At 41.7% G+C, this 17,365-nt stretch overlaps 1 protein-coding gene across 5 annotated transcripts in view; it reads left to right on the top strand.

Moving 5' to 3' along the window:
- HIVEP1 (human immunodeficiency virus type I enhancer binding protein 1) overlaps positions 1 to 16,073 on the top strand; it is a 128,663-nt gene extending 112,590 nt beyond the window's left edge. For 2 of the 5 annotated variants that reach the window (XM_018077671.2, XM_018077670.2), the window contains exons 7-8: positions 2,908 to 3,425; positions 6,393 to 7,568. In XM_018077671.2, the coding sequence (XP_017933160.2) occupies positions 2,908 to 3,425; positions 6,393 to 7,568 (1,694 nt within the window). Of the gene's footprint in view, positions 1 to 2,907; positions 3,426 to 6,392; positions 8,291 to 10,335; positions 10,442 to 15,034 lie in introns of those variants that run through there. The other 3 variants (XM_018077673.2, XM_018077672.2, XM_018077669.2) reach the window with 3 other exon arrangements.
- The last annotated feature ends 1,292 nt before the right edge of the window (positions 16,074 to 17,365 follow it).

Below are 17,365 nucleotides of genomic sequence, written 5' to 3'. Positions count from 1 at the left end.
GGACACTCTCTAATGGCTTAATGTCTTTCTTATATTGTGGTGCCCAAAACTGCACACAATATTCAAGGTGAGGCCGCAGCAGTGCAGAGCAGAGTGGGACAATCCCCTCCCTCGACGGGTTGTGCCTGATGCCTGATGCTTTACCTGATGTCCCCAGGACACAGTTGGCCTTCCTGGCTGCCAGGGCACTGCTAACTCGTATTACACTTACCATTGACCAGGACTCCCACGTCCTTTCCACGGCACTGCTTTCCGGCTTCTCATTCTCCAGTCTGTCCGTATATCCAGGGTTGCCCCATGCCAGGTGCAGAATCCAGCATTTGTCCTTGTTGACCTTCATATGGTTGGTGATTGTCCAGTCCTCTAATTTGTCAAGGTCTCTGTAGGCCCTCCCTACCTTCCAGGGAGTCAACAGCTCCTCCCAGTCTTGTGTCATCTGCAAACTTGCTTAGTGTCTTTTCCAGTCCTGTGTCTAAGTCGTTTATGAAGATATTGAAGAGCATGGGGCCTAAGGTGAAGCCCTGTGGAACCCCACTAGTGACAGGTCGCCAGTCTGATGTCACCCCATTCACTGTTACCCTCTGTGCTCAATCCGTGAGCCAATTGCTCACCCACCACATGATGTGTTTATCCAGCTGTGTGCTGGACATTTTGTCCAGAAGGATCCTGGGAGAGACAGTATCAAAAGCTTTACTGACATCCAAAAAGATTACATCTGCTGGCTTCCCTTGATCAACTAGGTGGGTTACCTTGTCATAAAAGGAAATCAGGTTTGATGAGCAGGACTTTCCCCTCATGAAGCCAGAATAATCTTCTCCATAACCTTACCAGGCACTGAAGTGAGACTAACAGGCCAGTAGTTTCCAGAGTCATCCTTCTTGCCCTTCTTGAAAATTGGGAAAACATTAGCCAGCTTCTGGTCAACTGAGACTTCTCCAGATTCCCAAGACCATTAAAAAATCATCAAGAGAGGCCTCACGATGACATCAGCCAGCTCTTTAAGTATTCTCAGATAAATCCCATCAGGCCCCATAGACTTATAGGGATCCAGCTGGAGCAGCAGATCCCTCACAACTTCAGGGTCAACTGGGAGTATTTCATTCTCACAGCCATGGTCCTCCAGCTCAGGGCACTGGAACCCCACCTAGCCCATCGTCAGCGTTGAAGACAGAGGTAATTGTTTCCTTTCAGAAATCAAACATATGTAGAGGTTCTAACATTTTTGCAAATTAATGGTGAAGAAACACTGTTTGTGTGAGGAATAGAAATGACAGAAGTATATATAGAAAAAAAAGTCTAATAAGTCCATGTGTTATTGTTAATAGTATTTTTAACACTCCTACTTGCCATATTTTTGGAATGGACCTCACTGAAGCAATGTTTCTACTAAAATGTATTTTTTATTTCAAACAGCTTTGTCTGTGAATGAGAATTATAAATGAAGACTATTTAAAATTCTAAAAAAATATTTCTATTAGGATCATTCCAATGACCTGGAGGATTTGGGGTATTTTTAGTAACGTCTGACATGTTCGTATCTGCCATAGTGAGTGGAGAAAATCTACAGTTTCCATATTTAGTTAATGTACAAATTACTGTGTAGGCAAAGAGGGGCAAAGTCATTATAGAGGGATTTTTTCAAAGAAGCTATTAGTTTCATTCCTAATTGCATTGCTCATTTGAAACCATAAAGGCTTGTAATGCTGTGTAACTTATTTAAAGGTAGCTCAATTAAACCCATTTATTTTACCTGGAGTTCAAGGTACTTATTTTGGTTTTGGTAACAGCAGCCTAAAGTATAGGTAGTAGGTTTGACTTCTTTTAAGGGTCTGATTTTTTTCAGAATTGTTCATTTTGATGTTAAGTTGCTGTGTAGATTTTCCTAGAACAGGATCTCTGAGATTTTAACTAACCAGCCCTCATGGCTTTTACAGAGCCAAATGATTTTTATGCTGATATTTTTTTTTGGACAGCTCAACACACAGACCTTTAATCAAATACAAAATATTAGTTCATTCAAAGCATTTTGTCTTTTGTAAAATATGATCCCAAACAGTCTGGCTTGGAATCAGTACAGCAGATGGGATTTTCTGTCACTTTACTAAAGACAATTTTTTCTTTCCAAGTCATGATACAAAAGAAGGTGAAAAGCTGCAGTAGAACTGTATTTAGTAGAGAAATTTACCACTAGACAGCAGTTCAGCTTTAAGACTTGAAGTCAGGAGGGCTTCTTCATGTGAACAAAGATTCATGCATAGGTAAATTTTGATCAGATTAGGGCTTTCTTGCCTCCTAGGACATCTTGGGTGATTTGTTCATAAACCTTTCAAAACATTAGCAAAGTGAAGAAATCTGGTAAAGTCTAATTTTGCTCTCTTTTGCCTGTTAACGAGACAGATTCCTGACTAACAGCCTCCAGTCTTTCTGTTTGCGTCCTTCAAAAACCTTTGCAGTAGTGATTCATATTAGGTACAAGGACACCCACCACCCACTTATGAGTCAGAACCAGCTAGAGAATATCCCACTGCTAAGGTTGACAGACCAGCTTCATATATCGTCACTGGGAACCTAATGAACCAGGAATCTGCTCACTTCTCCCCAAGCGAAAGAGTGAAGGGTGACTTTGATCAAATGGTTATAAATGGCTTAAAAGAAAACAGCCAAATCCAGAAGCTTGAAAACAATACAGAAGCAGAAGATGAAAGATTATGTACTGTATAGTTAAATATGTACGGTGGAAAATAAAACTAAAAATTAAAGTCTTCCCTGGTTTTTTGATACAATGGGATGTGACTGAAAAATACATGTGCCATGTGCTTTTTTAGTGTTTCTAGTTGCTCTCTCCCTCTTCCTTCCCAGTCAGTCCAGGACCTTCATTGTCTTACCTTCTAATTCCCACTTTTGCAGGTGAGAAGCAAAGAATTGGGTATGACCGGTCAGGATATGATGTGGAGGAGTCTGATGGTGGAGATGAAGATGAAAATGACAATGAAGATGATGATGAAGACAGCCAGGCTGAGTCAGTGCTATCCACAACCCCCTCAGTGACGGCCAGCCCCCAGCATCACCCCTCTCGAAACAGCCTGCAGGACGCCGCCGGCACCGATGAAGACATCAGACTTCCAGACTGTTTTGCGGGGGTTCACACGGACTCCATGGATGGTCTGCCAAAGGCGCTGCTGACGAAAATGACCGTCCTTAGCACAGTGCAGTCAGTTAGCAGGACCTCCAGTTCACCAGCAGAATTCACCCATCAGGAAGCACACGAGGACAAAGCCCAAGAGAGAGGAGCAGATCCACACGGTGCTAGTGTGGCACTGAAGGACATCACTCCTACGTCCCCAGGTCGACATATGTCTGTGGATTACCCCGATCCAGAAACATCCTTGGGCCATTCCTTAATATCAACTGCAACTCTTACAAAGGTAGGAGTGCCTGACTCCAGGGAGGAGAACAGGATTTTAAACCCTCTTTCTGAAGATCTTCTTAGAGATTTTTGAAAGATCAAAATGTGTGCCTTTCCTTTTATTCTTAAAGTTGTTGGATGTTGAGTCTTTCAGAAGAGTTGAAAGTAATCAAAGCACAAATGTGTAGGACTCTAGAAACAAGGATGTTGTAGGAGCACTGCTTTTCAAATGCTTTGATTTGATTGTATTCTTCCTGAAAAGATTAATTGTAATATGGTCATTTCAGCTGATGTTTGGAGCTGGTAGATTGTATTACAAATAAGAAGGAAATAACAGATATGGCATAAACAATATGTTTGTTATTCCACATGTGTCCACAATATGGACAATGGGAATAAACATATGGGAATGGACAATATGGACAATTATGGGAATAAACATATGCTGGTGGTTATGAAGTTTTCGGAGAAAAGTGATAGAATTCCGAAGTCTTTTCACTCTGAAATATGATGATATGATATAATAATTGGTGATTCCCAAGGGAAATTAATCTAGTCCCAAAGGTTTTTGCCTTATCACTATAAAAAAATTATGCAATTGCTTATATCTCCTCCAAATATGCTTAATAGTAGAATTAGAAAGAGCACCAGATGTTCAAGGAAACTAGGAGATTGCCTTTGCACAATAGCAAAAGGAGAGATGAACACAGAACTGAGACCTCTCAGTGCTCTCAGTTTTTCTCCAAACTGAATATTTTAATCAGAAAAGGATAAGTTTTGCCTATGCATGTGCTAGACACACAGCTTTTCAAAGAGTGTGCAGAAAGATGAGGTCAGTCTGTGTGCAAGGCTGCAGGACCGTTCAGTAATTTTGGCCGCTGTTGTCTTTAAAACTCTGCCTAGGAAATCACAGAAGGGAACTGGCAGGTGTTAAGCCTTTTTACTATTCAGTAGTAGTTTTAATGCACTCTGTTGGAAATGGTACAAGTCACATACCCGACTGACCCTAAGGTTATCTCTTGAAATTTGAATTCTTACTGCAAACCATGAAGGCATTTGAGCTTTTCAGAATACTGCTCAGAAAAATGTGATGCAAAATGTAGTTTAATTAAAGGGATAATTAAAGTACTGCCTTCTCCATGATAAATGAAACATTATATAGAATCATATCATCTGGGTTGGGAAAGACCCTTAAGATCATTGAGTCCAACCATAAACCTAACTTTGCATGCAGTTATAGAAAAACCAGTATCAGGAAATTTTCAAAAACATAAACAGTAAGTAAAAACTTAATTCTGCTTTAAGTACTTATTGACTTGTTTTTTCTTTGGAAATTTGTACTACTGGATTTACTTTTTACGAAGTTTAAGATAGCTAACTATTGGCAAGAAGAAACAGTAAAAATTATTGCTGCATTGCATTGTTTGACAGAGGTTCATTTCTGCTTGTAAGAACTGTGAGTTCATGTGGCAAATTTAAATTGGAGCAAGTTTCTGGTGTGACAGAGAATAAAACAAAGTCATCTCTGGTCATCGTATATACCTTCCAGAAAAGGGGTAGGGTCTTTAATTTGGATTTTGAGTTCCAGTTGTTGCCAATGGATACCAGAAAGACATTTGACTGAGTTTACTCTCTCATTAAGTAGAACCACAGAAACCTCAAGTAAATATTCATACAATTAAAAAAGGTCTTCATTTATATAGCTCTAATAATTGTCTACATTAATATATTAAAATTTACAAAAAAAACCCAGAAGGCATGTAAGTAATACAAGGCAGCAGTTCCTTTCCAGACTACCTACTCCTTTCCCAGACCAAAAGAAGTGGCAGCCTTGTGTCTCTGATGGTTCATCTACAGTCTGTTCCTGTTGTGAATGGGTGTGGATCCCACTTCTTGTGATCAAGACAAGGAGCCAACACAGCTCCGGAAGGCTGTTGTATGTTCCTTTGAAAGTATCCCTACCAGTTTATCAAGATTTATTGAGAGATGTCACTTCTGAGAAAGATGCTGGCTACATTCTGACACCCGTCTTCCCATTTAGACTGGTTGTCACTGCATAGTCAGTTAATCATATTCTCCCTTAACCAACATTCCCTACAGCAGTTTTCAGAAGCGTTTCTGTTTGTTTGTCCATTTTGTGCCTGCTCGAGAGATCTCTTGAGAGTTCGGTCAAAACTACAGAATTACTGTTTAGGACTATATAAACTAAGTAAGGTTGCACCACTCTTTGTGTGTTATGAATATGCCTAAAACTAAAAGCAAACTGTGACATTGCAGTTGCACTTCAAGACCACTCATTTTAGGAGCTTTTAGGAAAGGCATTGCCAGCCTTGGTCAGTAAAAGACTATATGAGGAGAAAAGGGATTATCAGACCAAGTGTGCGCACCAAAGAAATCACGGTAAGCAGAGGCAGCAATGGGATGTGAGTCCCACATCTCAGTCCACCATCCAACTATTACCTCCACCGGTGCAGGAGCTGTAGTTGTCATCCATCTCTTGTAATTGCCTATCTCCTGTCTTGCTACTTTAGAAGCACCTACAGACACATGTGCCATGATGCTGCCTCTGCCTGCCAGAGGCTGTAATGCCTTCAGGAGAGGAACCCAGTGCATCAAAAATGCCAGCTTATGCTTATTTAACCTTCTTGCATCAGGTGATTTCCACATAAAACAGTTCTCCAAAGCCTTCTCACTTCTTAAAAAAACTCACAGAAAAGATATTCAGCAATGTTTTCGAGTACTAGTGTTTGAGAGAAATTAAGCAGGCTAATTAGGAGAGGAAAATTCAATTAGTGGGTGAGGAAGAAGTCAGATAAAGAAAGGAAGGATATCAGTTCATTGTTCAAGTTGAGCAGCATATACTATGAAGCAGTTTGTTGTTTTTAGTTAAAAGGGGGTATGAAGCATTCCAGCTACCTTGTGTTTTCATTGCACTGGGGGGTAGTGGTGGCTGCTGCATTAACACACCTGTGTTGTTCTCTCCCAGAGCATGCCCTCCATCAGTTCCTCCTCCTCGCTGGCAGACCACAGCATGCAGACAACAGCGCCGTCACTCTACACCGAAATCTCTGAGGAGAACCTGGCCAGGTCCCTGCAGCAGGCTGCCGAGCTGAGGGCTCCCCAGACTCACCTCTTCAGCCACCTCCCTCTGCACTCACAGCGGCAAGCCAAGGCACCCTACGGCATGGTACCCGTCGGAGGCATCCAGGTGGTCCCTGCCGGCCTGGCCACCTACTCCACCTTCGTTCCCATCCAGGCCGGGCCGGTGCAGCTCACTATCCCAGCCGTTAGTGTGATTCACAGAACTACCAGCGCCCTTGGTGAGGCAGGTGGCGCGGCCGCTGGCACCACCACAAATCCCATGGGGGTTGCCGAGGTGAACAGCGTGGTGCCATGCATTCCCATTGGCCAGGTGAGCGTTCCAGGCATTCAGGGTCTCAGCACGCCCAACCTACAGCCTCTGCCACCTCTGGGCATGGAGACAGTGAACATAGTGGGCCTGGCAAACACCAACATCGCCCCACAGATGCGCCCTTCAGGAATTACCCTCAACGCTGTGGGCCTCCAGGTGCTGACCGCTGGCACGGCCCCACAGGGCACCCCCAGCCCACAGGCACACATTCCTGGCCTGCAGATACTGAACATCGCCCTGCCGACCCTCATTCCCTCCGTCAGCCCCGCCAGCGCTGAGGGACATGGAGCCTCTGAGGCACCTACTACAGGCAGCAAAGCCTGTGAGGTCCAGCTGGAGCCAGCTCCTGTTGGCTTCCCTGCGGCCGAGGTCGGCCAGCCCAGCCGGGATGCTTCTCCTCAGGTGGTGGCTGGCGGCCAGCAGTATGGTGGGAAGAGCCATCCTGAGCCCACCCCACTGACCAACCTCGAGCAACCCATTGGTCCAGGGAAAGTGGATCCTGAAAAGACTGACCTCGTGAACCCTACCAAGCCAAAGCGTGACCTCCCTTCCCACCAGGTGAAGAGGGCTACCCCGGCAGAGCCCCACTCCAAGGTGAATCCCAACACATTAACCAAGTCCCCGGTCCACCGAACTGTCACCCCGGACAGACAGGTACACAGGCCAGCTGCCCCGCCCCGGCAGCAAAACACGGTGCAGTTTAGCGATGGCAGCAGTGACGATGAGGATAGACTTGTAATAGCAACCTAGTTTTTGTTTTGCATTGTGTTTTTATTTTTAGGGATTTTTTGGGTTTTTTTAATAACACTTACAGGTTTCTTTGCAAACCTTCTTTTCCTTAAAGCACATTTTTCTGACACAAACCCATTACTAATCTTCGTGCAATCATGAACTCTTGACCAATAATTGTTGTTCCTTGTCAGCTCCAGCCATTTTTGTACATGTTGTATAGACGATTGTGCCTTTTTGGAGTTTTATGTTTAGAAACCTGTACAGATTGTTGAATATATATATATAATATATATATATATAAAATATGTATATTAAACCCGGGTAGTTGCTTGTGTTTAGTAAGTAAACATCCTATGTCAGATAAATAAAGAATTAAATTATATGTTGCACTGTTAAATGTAAATTTTTATGGCTGTGGGACAAAGTTTCTGTGTACAGATCTAGTATGTAAAACTCCATATTTATTGTATCCATATTAGTCTTGGAAAAGGGTCTGTCCATCTTTCTTGTGTAAGACGGTAGCTTTACACTTCAAAGAGAAATACAGTATCTGTGTTACAAAATATTACAGTAAAATTTTGTTTACTGACTTTACCATTGCTTATGTTGTGCCTTCTTGATGCAGCCCGGTAGTTGGAGAGGCGCCTGACTTGTTCCTTTCAGTACCCTTCAAGCTGCATTCAGCTTGAAAGGATCTGGTGGTGGTGTATTCCCCTGTGGTTCCACCTGCCGTGGCAGAGAGAGAGAGAGAGTATGCTCATCAGGCTTGCTTGGAGAGCAATCTTCTGTTTCAAAACATCCGGTGATGGCGGAATGGGGAGGGAGTCCTTCAGCTTTTTGTAGAGCGAGCATCCATCCACCCCAGTTTTTTGCCTAATTAAAATTTGAAGACTTACCTGAAGGAAAACAGCAAAAGGGTCAAGATGAAATATTTTTTTATATGTAACCTTGAACTATAAACCCACTTTTTATTGATATTAAAATGTTGTTACACAAGAAAGGAATAATTCTTTGTGTGTTAATTGCAAAATCCACCATACAGTTGGTGAAAATGCCACTGCCGTAATGAGGATTTGGCATTACCATCAACATATTGCAAGACTGCTTTTCAGGTGATCTTCATTTACAGGTAGACAAAGCCATTTTCTCCCTCAATTTGGCTTTGTCTTATTCATGCAGGGCAAAAAAAAGGGACGAGAGGTCTTACACATACAAATAATGTGCCATTACATCAACAAACCTGTCATGGGCATACAAAAAACCATAGATGGATCCCAGAATAATGAAATTTAACAAAATTCTTCACTATTTTTGCACATAGTGAAAACAATGTAAAGTATACCATGTATACCACTACATTTTTGAGGCGTTCAACTACTGCAGGAGACACTGTCACAAGTTACAAGGCTAAACATTCCTAGAAGTTTCAAATTGACATTGGATTTGTGCTGTAATTTTTAAATGGATTTGGTTTCCTGCTGTGTCCTCATATCACATTCTTACATAAGTTTATATAAGAACTTTAACAACAAATTCCAGTAGAAAACTGGAAGATGTAAATTAAAAGCATGATCACCTTTATGGAAATAACAAGGATGAGTGCGTATAAAACAACTGGAAGAACAGGGTAGGAAGCAAATCTGGAAAAAATATTGGGAGTGAACCTGAAAGTGAGCTGGGCTTCATTGTGCACAGATTAACTCCTATACCCAGCTCAGAGAAGTAATTCATACTGCTCGTATTCAAGAACAGCACTATCCTAGATCCATTTTTAACTTTACACCAGCTTTTGTACTGTACTCACATTGTACTCGTTACATTATTCCATTACGGTGTGTTGTAAAACTGTAGGCGATGTTGAATGAGCTTTATTAACTTTCAGAAAGAGTGCTTCAGTGCCAAGAAATCATTTTTACTACTTGTGATTATCAGCCAGTTGTACTAATCTAGCAATTAGAAACACGCATATTAGAAAGGAGAAATTACTCTCGTTTCTGACATAATGTAGGTAAAATTTCTTACCGTTCAGAGCCTCGCTGAGGGCCCAAGCACCTGAACGACAAAGTACTCTGAACTCACATTGAACTTAATGAGAGTTAAGAGTACTCGGCACCCTGCAGCGCTGGACTTCAAATTTTTGAGTGTCTTATGTGCAGCCACTGTGTAAAATGTCACTGTGCATTTGTATGTTCTTTTTATAAACATGTAGTAGTGATGTCAATGTGTCTTAAATCATTATCATTTATACCTATGTGAAATTACCTGAACCAGCCAAAGTTGAAAACAAAACACTGCTGTCTTACATGTGCTTTGAGAGCCTGAAGCTTTTTCTAGCAGAATCAAGTGATGGTTTGTAGCTAATGAAATCAGGAAATTTTGCATTAGTTTTAGCATCTTTGAAATGGACACTTACACTTAGCAGTAAACTAGAACTATGCTGATTAATTTGAGCATATTTGTCTACAGCATGACTAAAAAAAGATGACTGAATCAGATTTACACCAAAGTAAAAGTATCTCCAAAATTTTGAATGCCATCACAAGTTATTACCATTTCTCTGAGTTTTTTAAGGCAGCAGTAGGTAAGAAATTGCTGTTCCACATGCCCTGAAGTATGATTTTATTAAACTCAAGAGATTTACTGTGTACACATCTTAAATATTTACTTGACTAGCAATTTGTGGTGTGCTCATTTTCTGCTCAGGATTAATTCCAGGAAGTCACTAATTTAACAGAAAATTTAACCTGGTGAACCAGGTGATCTGCATCTGTATTTTCTGTTCTAGGTGTTTTGAAGACATCAAGGTCAAGAGATGAAAGCAGTATCTTGAAGAGTAAAAATGACATGACAAGAGATATGTCATAAAGAGGAATGTTAAGACGTGTCATTTGGTAAGTTAATAGCAGGACAATAGAGAAAAAGGACCAAGAGAATGGGTACTGATTCAGCTAAGGCCCAGAAGTTGTGAGTTGCATCTGAGGATGTCAAGGTGCAGATTGAGAGGTCTGGGGACAGATACTGAATCATCACACTTACCCAGGCAGAGCAGACAAGCCATATTTGAAGCAGTAACTCCACTAACAAAGATTAGGAGGTAGTTGCGGATGTATGTAATGTTGTTCAAATAGAAGTTGAAGGAGATCACTTTTCTAGAAGACAGATGTTTGTGGTCCCAAATGTTATACTATTTCACTACCTTCTAGCATGTTTCCAAATGTATATTCCTTAAGATGCCTCTACAACTTGTGCAAAAGGAAAAAAAAACAACAAAGTAGGAGTGTGACCAGACCTGGGAGATTAAACTCCGTTCCTCTCCTCTGTTAGTGTTTAGCAGTTCATTTTAATCATGCATGTAACCAACATCTATACTATATGTCAGCATACATATAGTATGTATATATACTATACACGTGGGTGTCCTGCATCAGCACAAGCCTGTGACTGCTGCATTAGCAATTATGTTTTCATTCTGAATTAATTCCTTTTATTTTAAATTTTGTTCTATCTTTATTCTCTTGTCCGGAGTCATTAGTGATAGAGCATTCGCCTTGCCGCAAGGATTCTTCTGTTCAAAGCAGTAGCAAACATCTGAGATATCTGCCAGTGCAGGATTAGGCTGCTCTTCAGATGGTGTGAATTATCACAGCTGAATTGGAGTAAATATCACCGGGGCTGTTTACTCAGCCATCAATTTTTAACAGCTCTATCACATATCCTCTGGCAAATCCAGCACAGCTGTTTAAACATTAGAAGGCCAAAACAAGTGTTGCTCCTCAGTGTACCCAGGCACAGTCTGGCATCTTTACACAACCTGTTCCCATCAAGAGAGTGCAAGCAGGTGCTAGCTAAAGGCTAGGTACAAATACAGCTACAGTACATGGCGCAGTCAGCTTCTATGAGACCCATGCAGATGCTTCCCTGTGATTTGCCAGAAGCTCTCACTAGAAAAAGAACCAACCAGTGGCCAGTAGCTCTTCTCTTTTGATTCAGACCTCACTTGATTTCTCATTGCAATACATGGTGCTTGCTGGTGATGTGGGTACCTGATTTTGAAGGCAGCATGTCCATATAATAATAACAACAGGTTTGGAACATGAACTCTATTAGAAGTGTCTATGTTTCCCATTTGGGCTTTAATAAGCTACAGCATGACCTACTTGTCACTCCTTAGGACAAAAACTAAACCAGAGACGGACGCTTTTCATGTAAGCGGCATCAGATCTTTTGACCTGTAGCATTACATCCCCAGACACAACTCCAAACTCCTGGACCGTGGCTGGAATAAAGCAAACTCTACTAGGTTCAGGGATGCCCTGCCCTGCATTGATTACTGCTGCTGTTCACACCTTTGCTCCTTTTCTTTCTCAAGTAATTTGCTGAGCTTCAGGTTGCTGTAAATTATGCCCTGAGGCTAGAGCAGCCCACAGTTGGTCCATATCACCAGTCTCCTGCCAGAAAGTCTGACAGCAGTGTTTTGCATACAAACAAATTCAAGTGCCCATCACATGCGTTTCATCTCAGACAACCTAGTTAGGGTGAACACAATGTGGCCCACCTCAAAGATATATCATAAAACAAAGACATACCATGCTTTACACTTCACTAAATGTTTTGTGTGGTTTCTTAAACAGATTTATCTTGCCTTGAGTTTACTGACATATATGTTAAACAGAACATAAAATTAATTTGTCACTATACATTTTATTCCAGAAGTCTTTATTTTTTTGCAAAATAATCCCCACTAAGGCTTTATAAACACTGTAGTTTAAACGTGTAAACTGCCCTTCAGTCATGTGTTTAACATGGGGACAGTTTCATCAAAACAGAAAAAAATCCCTCAGTTTTAGCATGAGTGACTTGCCAAAAGCCGTGGAAACCAAACAATCCACAAGTAAGATTGCTCCCTCAAGATACTCTTCAACTGATTTAGCTGATGGGCCACTGCTTCTGTTGCTTTTGAAAGATCCTCTGAGACCAATATGACCATCTCATAGCAGGGAATCCTTTCCTTGCTTTCATGGTTAATAATATGAATAATAGGTGTCACCAACTTAGGTGACTTGTGGTCAGTGTCTAGTTGTGGATGTTAAATTATGAATTACTTAAAATAACAACTTAGAATTGTCTTCCCATGTCTTAGGGAAATTTCCTTTCCTTGTAAGGAGGCTCAGCACACACAGATGGCCTTTTTTTAATGATACAGAAAATACCAAAGATTTACACCTGATAGAAACCATTTATGGCTTATATCTTTGAAGATGAGGCCACTGTCTTAGGTCTAGACTCTGGATTGCTAATTCTGATTTAGGATGAGAATAAACTACTTTAAAGTACTTCAAATTGATTATTAGGTAATTTTATATGAAATGACCGTGTGTGGATGACCAAACCGCAGCAAGGATGTAACAGCATGCAATTAATTGAATGGATGTTCATGTTTTGTTCCAGAAATGCTGAATCAAAAAAAAAATCTTTATGGCAAAGGTGCTATTGCCATCATGTTCGTCCGTCCACTTCTCCTCTCTATACTGGCCTGACTACTCAAAATGTTAGGAGATGGCTGGTGATTTTCAGATATTCCATGAGATGTAAGGAAGCCACGCTAGCTGAAAGATGGCAAGGCTTTGCATTCCTACAGTTCAGTCATGGAAACAAAACTTAGAGTTCTAAGATGAGTCAATTAGCTAGGCATGCTTAGTTTTCTTTGGTAATAGTAGGCTTGTTTTTCCCAATAAGGTCAAATGTTAAGGCTTGTTTGGTTTTGTGGCTGTACTCTTTAGTGTATTTGAAATCCATTACCACGGGTAAGGCATTTGTGCTGGAAACAGGCCAACCAAAGGCTGTTTGTAAAGCAGAATGCCCCCAGCATTTCCTCTTTTTGTTAAGTTAAGGCAGTTACAACATCCCTTTGGGCTTCAGAAGTTCCATTTGCAGGTCATTCAGGTCTAAGCTGCTTTGGTGTTGGTACCTAAATACCTTGCCGTTGGATTCCTCCTGAGAAGCAAAGCATTTGACATAGGTGACAGCTACATCTCTTATACAACAGCTCTCTAAAAACAATCACTGACTGCTGAGAGAGTTGGTCCCCACCCCATCAGATCCCTGCTCCAGATGCAGACATGCAAGTGAGTTCACAGCCCTTGCTTGCACAGGACTTGTCCCCATCGCAGCAACAGCACCCCCACCTTCATGAGGGGGTTTCCCCGGGGTGCCTGTGTAAGGCAGGAGTCATCCTTGGATGAGAATGTGCAGGGAGGGACCCAGCATGGAGGGACCATCATTGTGAACATCCACTCACCTCCCAGGAGCAGAGGGCCACAGAGAACCTCTAAAGATTTTACTCAGTGCCAGGCCTCGTGCAGGTGTAGATTTTGAAAAAGGAGTTAGGCATCATTGCAGGGGCATTGGAATAGATAACCTTTAAAAGGTTAACTCAAACATGATTTCTATGAACAGGACCTACCCAGATCCAAAGCAGCTAAGTGGAAAGCCATCATCTTGAGACTTAACCCTTTCCATTCCTTATGATCAAGGTACATCAAGTCAAAATGAAGTATTAAAAGGCACCTTTTGACAGAAATTTTTGACAAATCAGGAGGAATTTTGACATGAAGCCAAAATTCCCTGTTTGAACAGAAAATTACTATAGTTCCTGTTCCTGCTAATGCTCAAAAACTCACCAGCCTGAGCTGCTGCCTGTCTGGCACCCAGCTCTTCTCCACATGATTAAGCAACAAGGCAGTTTGCTTCAGGAACACTGTGTCCAGAGAGGTCATACCCTTTATACAATGCAATCACGAGGTCTTCATTCTGAACACATGAGTGTGAGGAGAAGGAGTTGGTGATGTCCACTTCTTACACGCTCTGCCACCAATACTGCAGTGGTGGCACCCTTTGCCACTCCATCTGTGAGGTGTGAGGAAAAGTAGAGTCACCATCCTCTTACGGGAGGCTGAAGGACACTAGTGCTGCACCAGCTCTCTCCTCGTCATCCAGGGACTATATAGCAAGGGGGGGTGGGCACCTTCGTTGGTTACACCTCTTTCCCAGGAGGCTGCTCCAAGCTCCTGTGCTCTAGCCAGACCAGCTGCAGGCACTTGCTGGCAGAAACGAGGCCATGAGAGAAGAAAGAAAAACGAAGCTGCAAGACAGAGCAAGCCAGGGAGAGCATTGTGTTGTAGCCAGGCTGTTAGGTTGTTTGGGCACAGGAAGGCAGCTCTTGTATTTCAGACCTGTTACCCAGTGTTAGGTGTGTCCCTCGTTTGCAAAAACAGTTTAGGTGCCAGAACAGAGGCAAATGTTGAAACAGTGCCTCTTTGCAAAACAGAAGTCATGTTTTCATCTGGACACCAGACAGTTTTGCTCCACCAAAATATCAAGTGGGTGGTTCAGAAACCATTTTTGACACTTAGAGGTTTAAATTTTGTTTCTCTCTTTGTTTATTCGCATACCTATAATCATCCATGACTCTTTCTTATTTACAGTGTTCAGAGCAAGAGCTCACACAGCTAATGCTGATTAATTCTGCTGGACTGGATAACTGGCTCCCCTGTGGATATCCTGTTTTCCTGTGAATCATCATTCCTTCTTGAGACATCCTCCAACTCAGATCAAAGATCCAGAATGTATTAGATATGAAGACATCAGACAGCTCAAACAAATTAGAAAAGACACACACAAAGAAATGCATCCCAGTTGTCCCTCCTGTCCTGCTGAAAACTGGTACAGTGAACACAATTCTATGCACTTGATACAAAAGGATAAAGACAAAAGGAAGAAAAAAAGAGAGAGACTTTGGAAATGTAGTTTACCCAGAGACTTCTACAAATTGCCCTTTCTAGGTATTTGCACTTTTGTACTTATCTAGTTTTCCCTTGCAGTTGGAAACTCCTCAGGCTAGATCCTCATCTGATGGAAACTGAGATCCGTGAGCTTCAGCAAGAACTGCACTAACTGCATCAGCAGAGGACTTGGTACTTTCCATTTAAGTATTGAGCCTTGCCTACAAAAACACAAATTAAAGGAACATGAAAACCTGTTGTCTGTTTTTTTCAAGTTTATGTAGTCTGTTGTGTCCTCTTTGGTTTTATTCAATTTTTCATTTAGCTATATGAACAGCTGAAAAGATCCTGTAGCAGTGAAATGCCAAAACCTAAGGTCGTGAGGTCAAACTAGATTATCTTAATAGTCTCTTCTCCTCTTGCAATCTTTGAACACAGGTTTTATCTGATAAGGGAGTTAAAGTCTTTATTTCAGCAACGTTTGATCTTGAAGATTGCACAAATAATTAGTCTTTTAAGATTCTGAACTTCTTTTAAAATAGAATTTTAAACTCTCCTTTTAATGGATGCCTTTTAATCCTCATGTTTAAGAATAAGAGCCATGTTTGATCTAAGACGACATACAATGTGTTTGGATAGTAAGAGAGACCATTTTTATGGGAGTGTTTGAACAATATATTGTGTTTTTTTAAGAAGCTGTTCCTCCAGTCAGTGAAAAGTACTGAATGAAGGACTAAAGGACAGTCCTTTTGCTGTCATTAAGGTCATATCAAAGGAAGATAAAATGTGCTGCTCTTACATCTTAGAGTGCACTGTGTCAGGCTTTTAGTCCTAGAATTCTAAGTCTTCTATTAACCTTCTACACTGGAAGGGGAAAAGAAACACTTTTAACCTTACACACTTTGAACACTCACTTAAAGGCTGTGGAGAGAAGAACACTCAGCAGGAATACACTCTGCAAACACTCATCAAAATCATTAGATCTGCATATTCTTAATCAATGAGGTTTTGGCAAAATAAAGGGGGGCGTTTTTTATCCAGACGATAGTTTGTCCGAGTCCCTGGGTGGGGTTCAGCTGTTTCTGTTTTCTTTGAGGAAAAATGTCCTCAAGGTCTGGTGCTGAGTTGTTCTTTGCCTCCAAGAAAAACCCCAGTGTGGGAGTAGCAGCATATGGCAGGGTTTGAGAGGCATGTGAACTGAGCCCAAAGTTTGCCCCTTGCTGCAGCTTCCCTGTCTGGGGCAGCCATCAGAGCCACTGCAACCATCCAAAGGAGTTGGGAGTGGGTTTGAAGGAATAAGGGCCAAATAACATGAAAAAGATAACCCTCTACATAGAAACAGAAACCTCATTGCCCACTCCTGAGAACAAAGAGATAATCCTTTTTGTTTTCATAATAAGTGGAATTTCTGTTGTTTTCATGACCTTCCCCCTTTAATTGGACCCATGTATACAATACACATGTGCTTAGCAATGCACTGGAAATAATGATAACATCATTTTCCAACTTTTTTAAGAGAAAGGGGGGCAATTGTTGGTCTGTCCAATCTAGAAAGCAATCTGTAGATGCCAGGTGGGAATACCACAGCATAGGCTTGAAACTTCACTGGACATGTAGAACATTATACCAGATGCTTTACCTCCCCCAGATTCCTCTCTGTCTGTTCATCCAGGTCAGTGATGAGGGAGCTGGACACTGCTGACTTGTTACCCAGGTGCCAGCTGATGCCTCAAAATGGTTCAGACTTCCACTTCATCCTACTAGGGACCATTTATTGAGCACAAGTTTTGTTCTGTATGTGCACGATAATGCAATTTTGTGACTTGGGCTGGAAGGGACCTTAAAGATCATCCAGTTCCAACCACCCCTGCCATGGGCAGGGTTGCCACCCCATGTGGAGTACTGACCAGACAATAAAGCTATCTGAATAATGATGGTGCCAAACCATCAATGCCCAGGGGAGAAGTGGAGCTGGGCTAGGTTTGCGTGTGTCTCACTAGCAATTGTCTTGTGAGTTTCTGGCACAGGCATAAA

This window comes from Manacus vitellinus, unplaced genomic scaffold (genome assembly GCF_001715985.3).
Source record: "Manacus vitellinus isolate BGI_N305 unplaced genomic scaffold, ASM171598v3 scaffold_39_pilon, whole genome shotgun sequence".
Lineage (NCBI taxonomy): Eukaryota > Metazoa > Chordata > Aves > Passeriformes > Pipridae > Manacus > Manacus vitellinus.
Note: the sequence above shows the minus strand (reverse complement) of the source record. Positions and strands in the feature narration are given on the sequence as shown.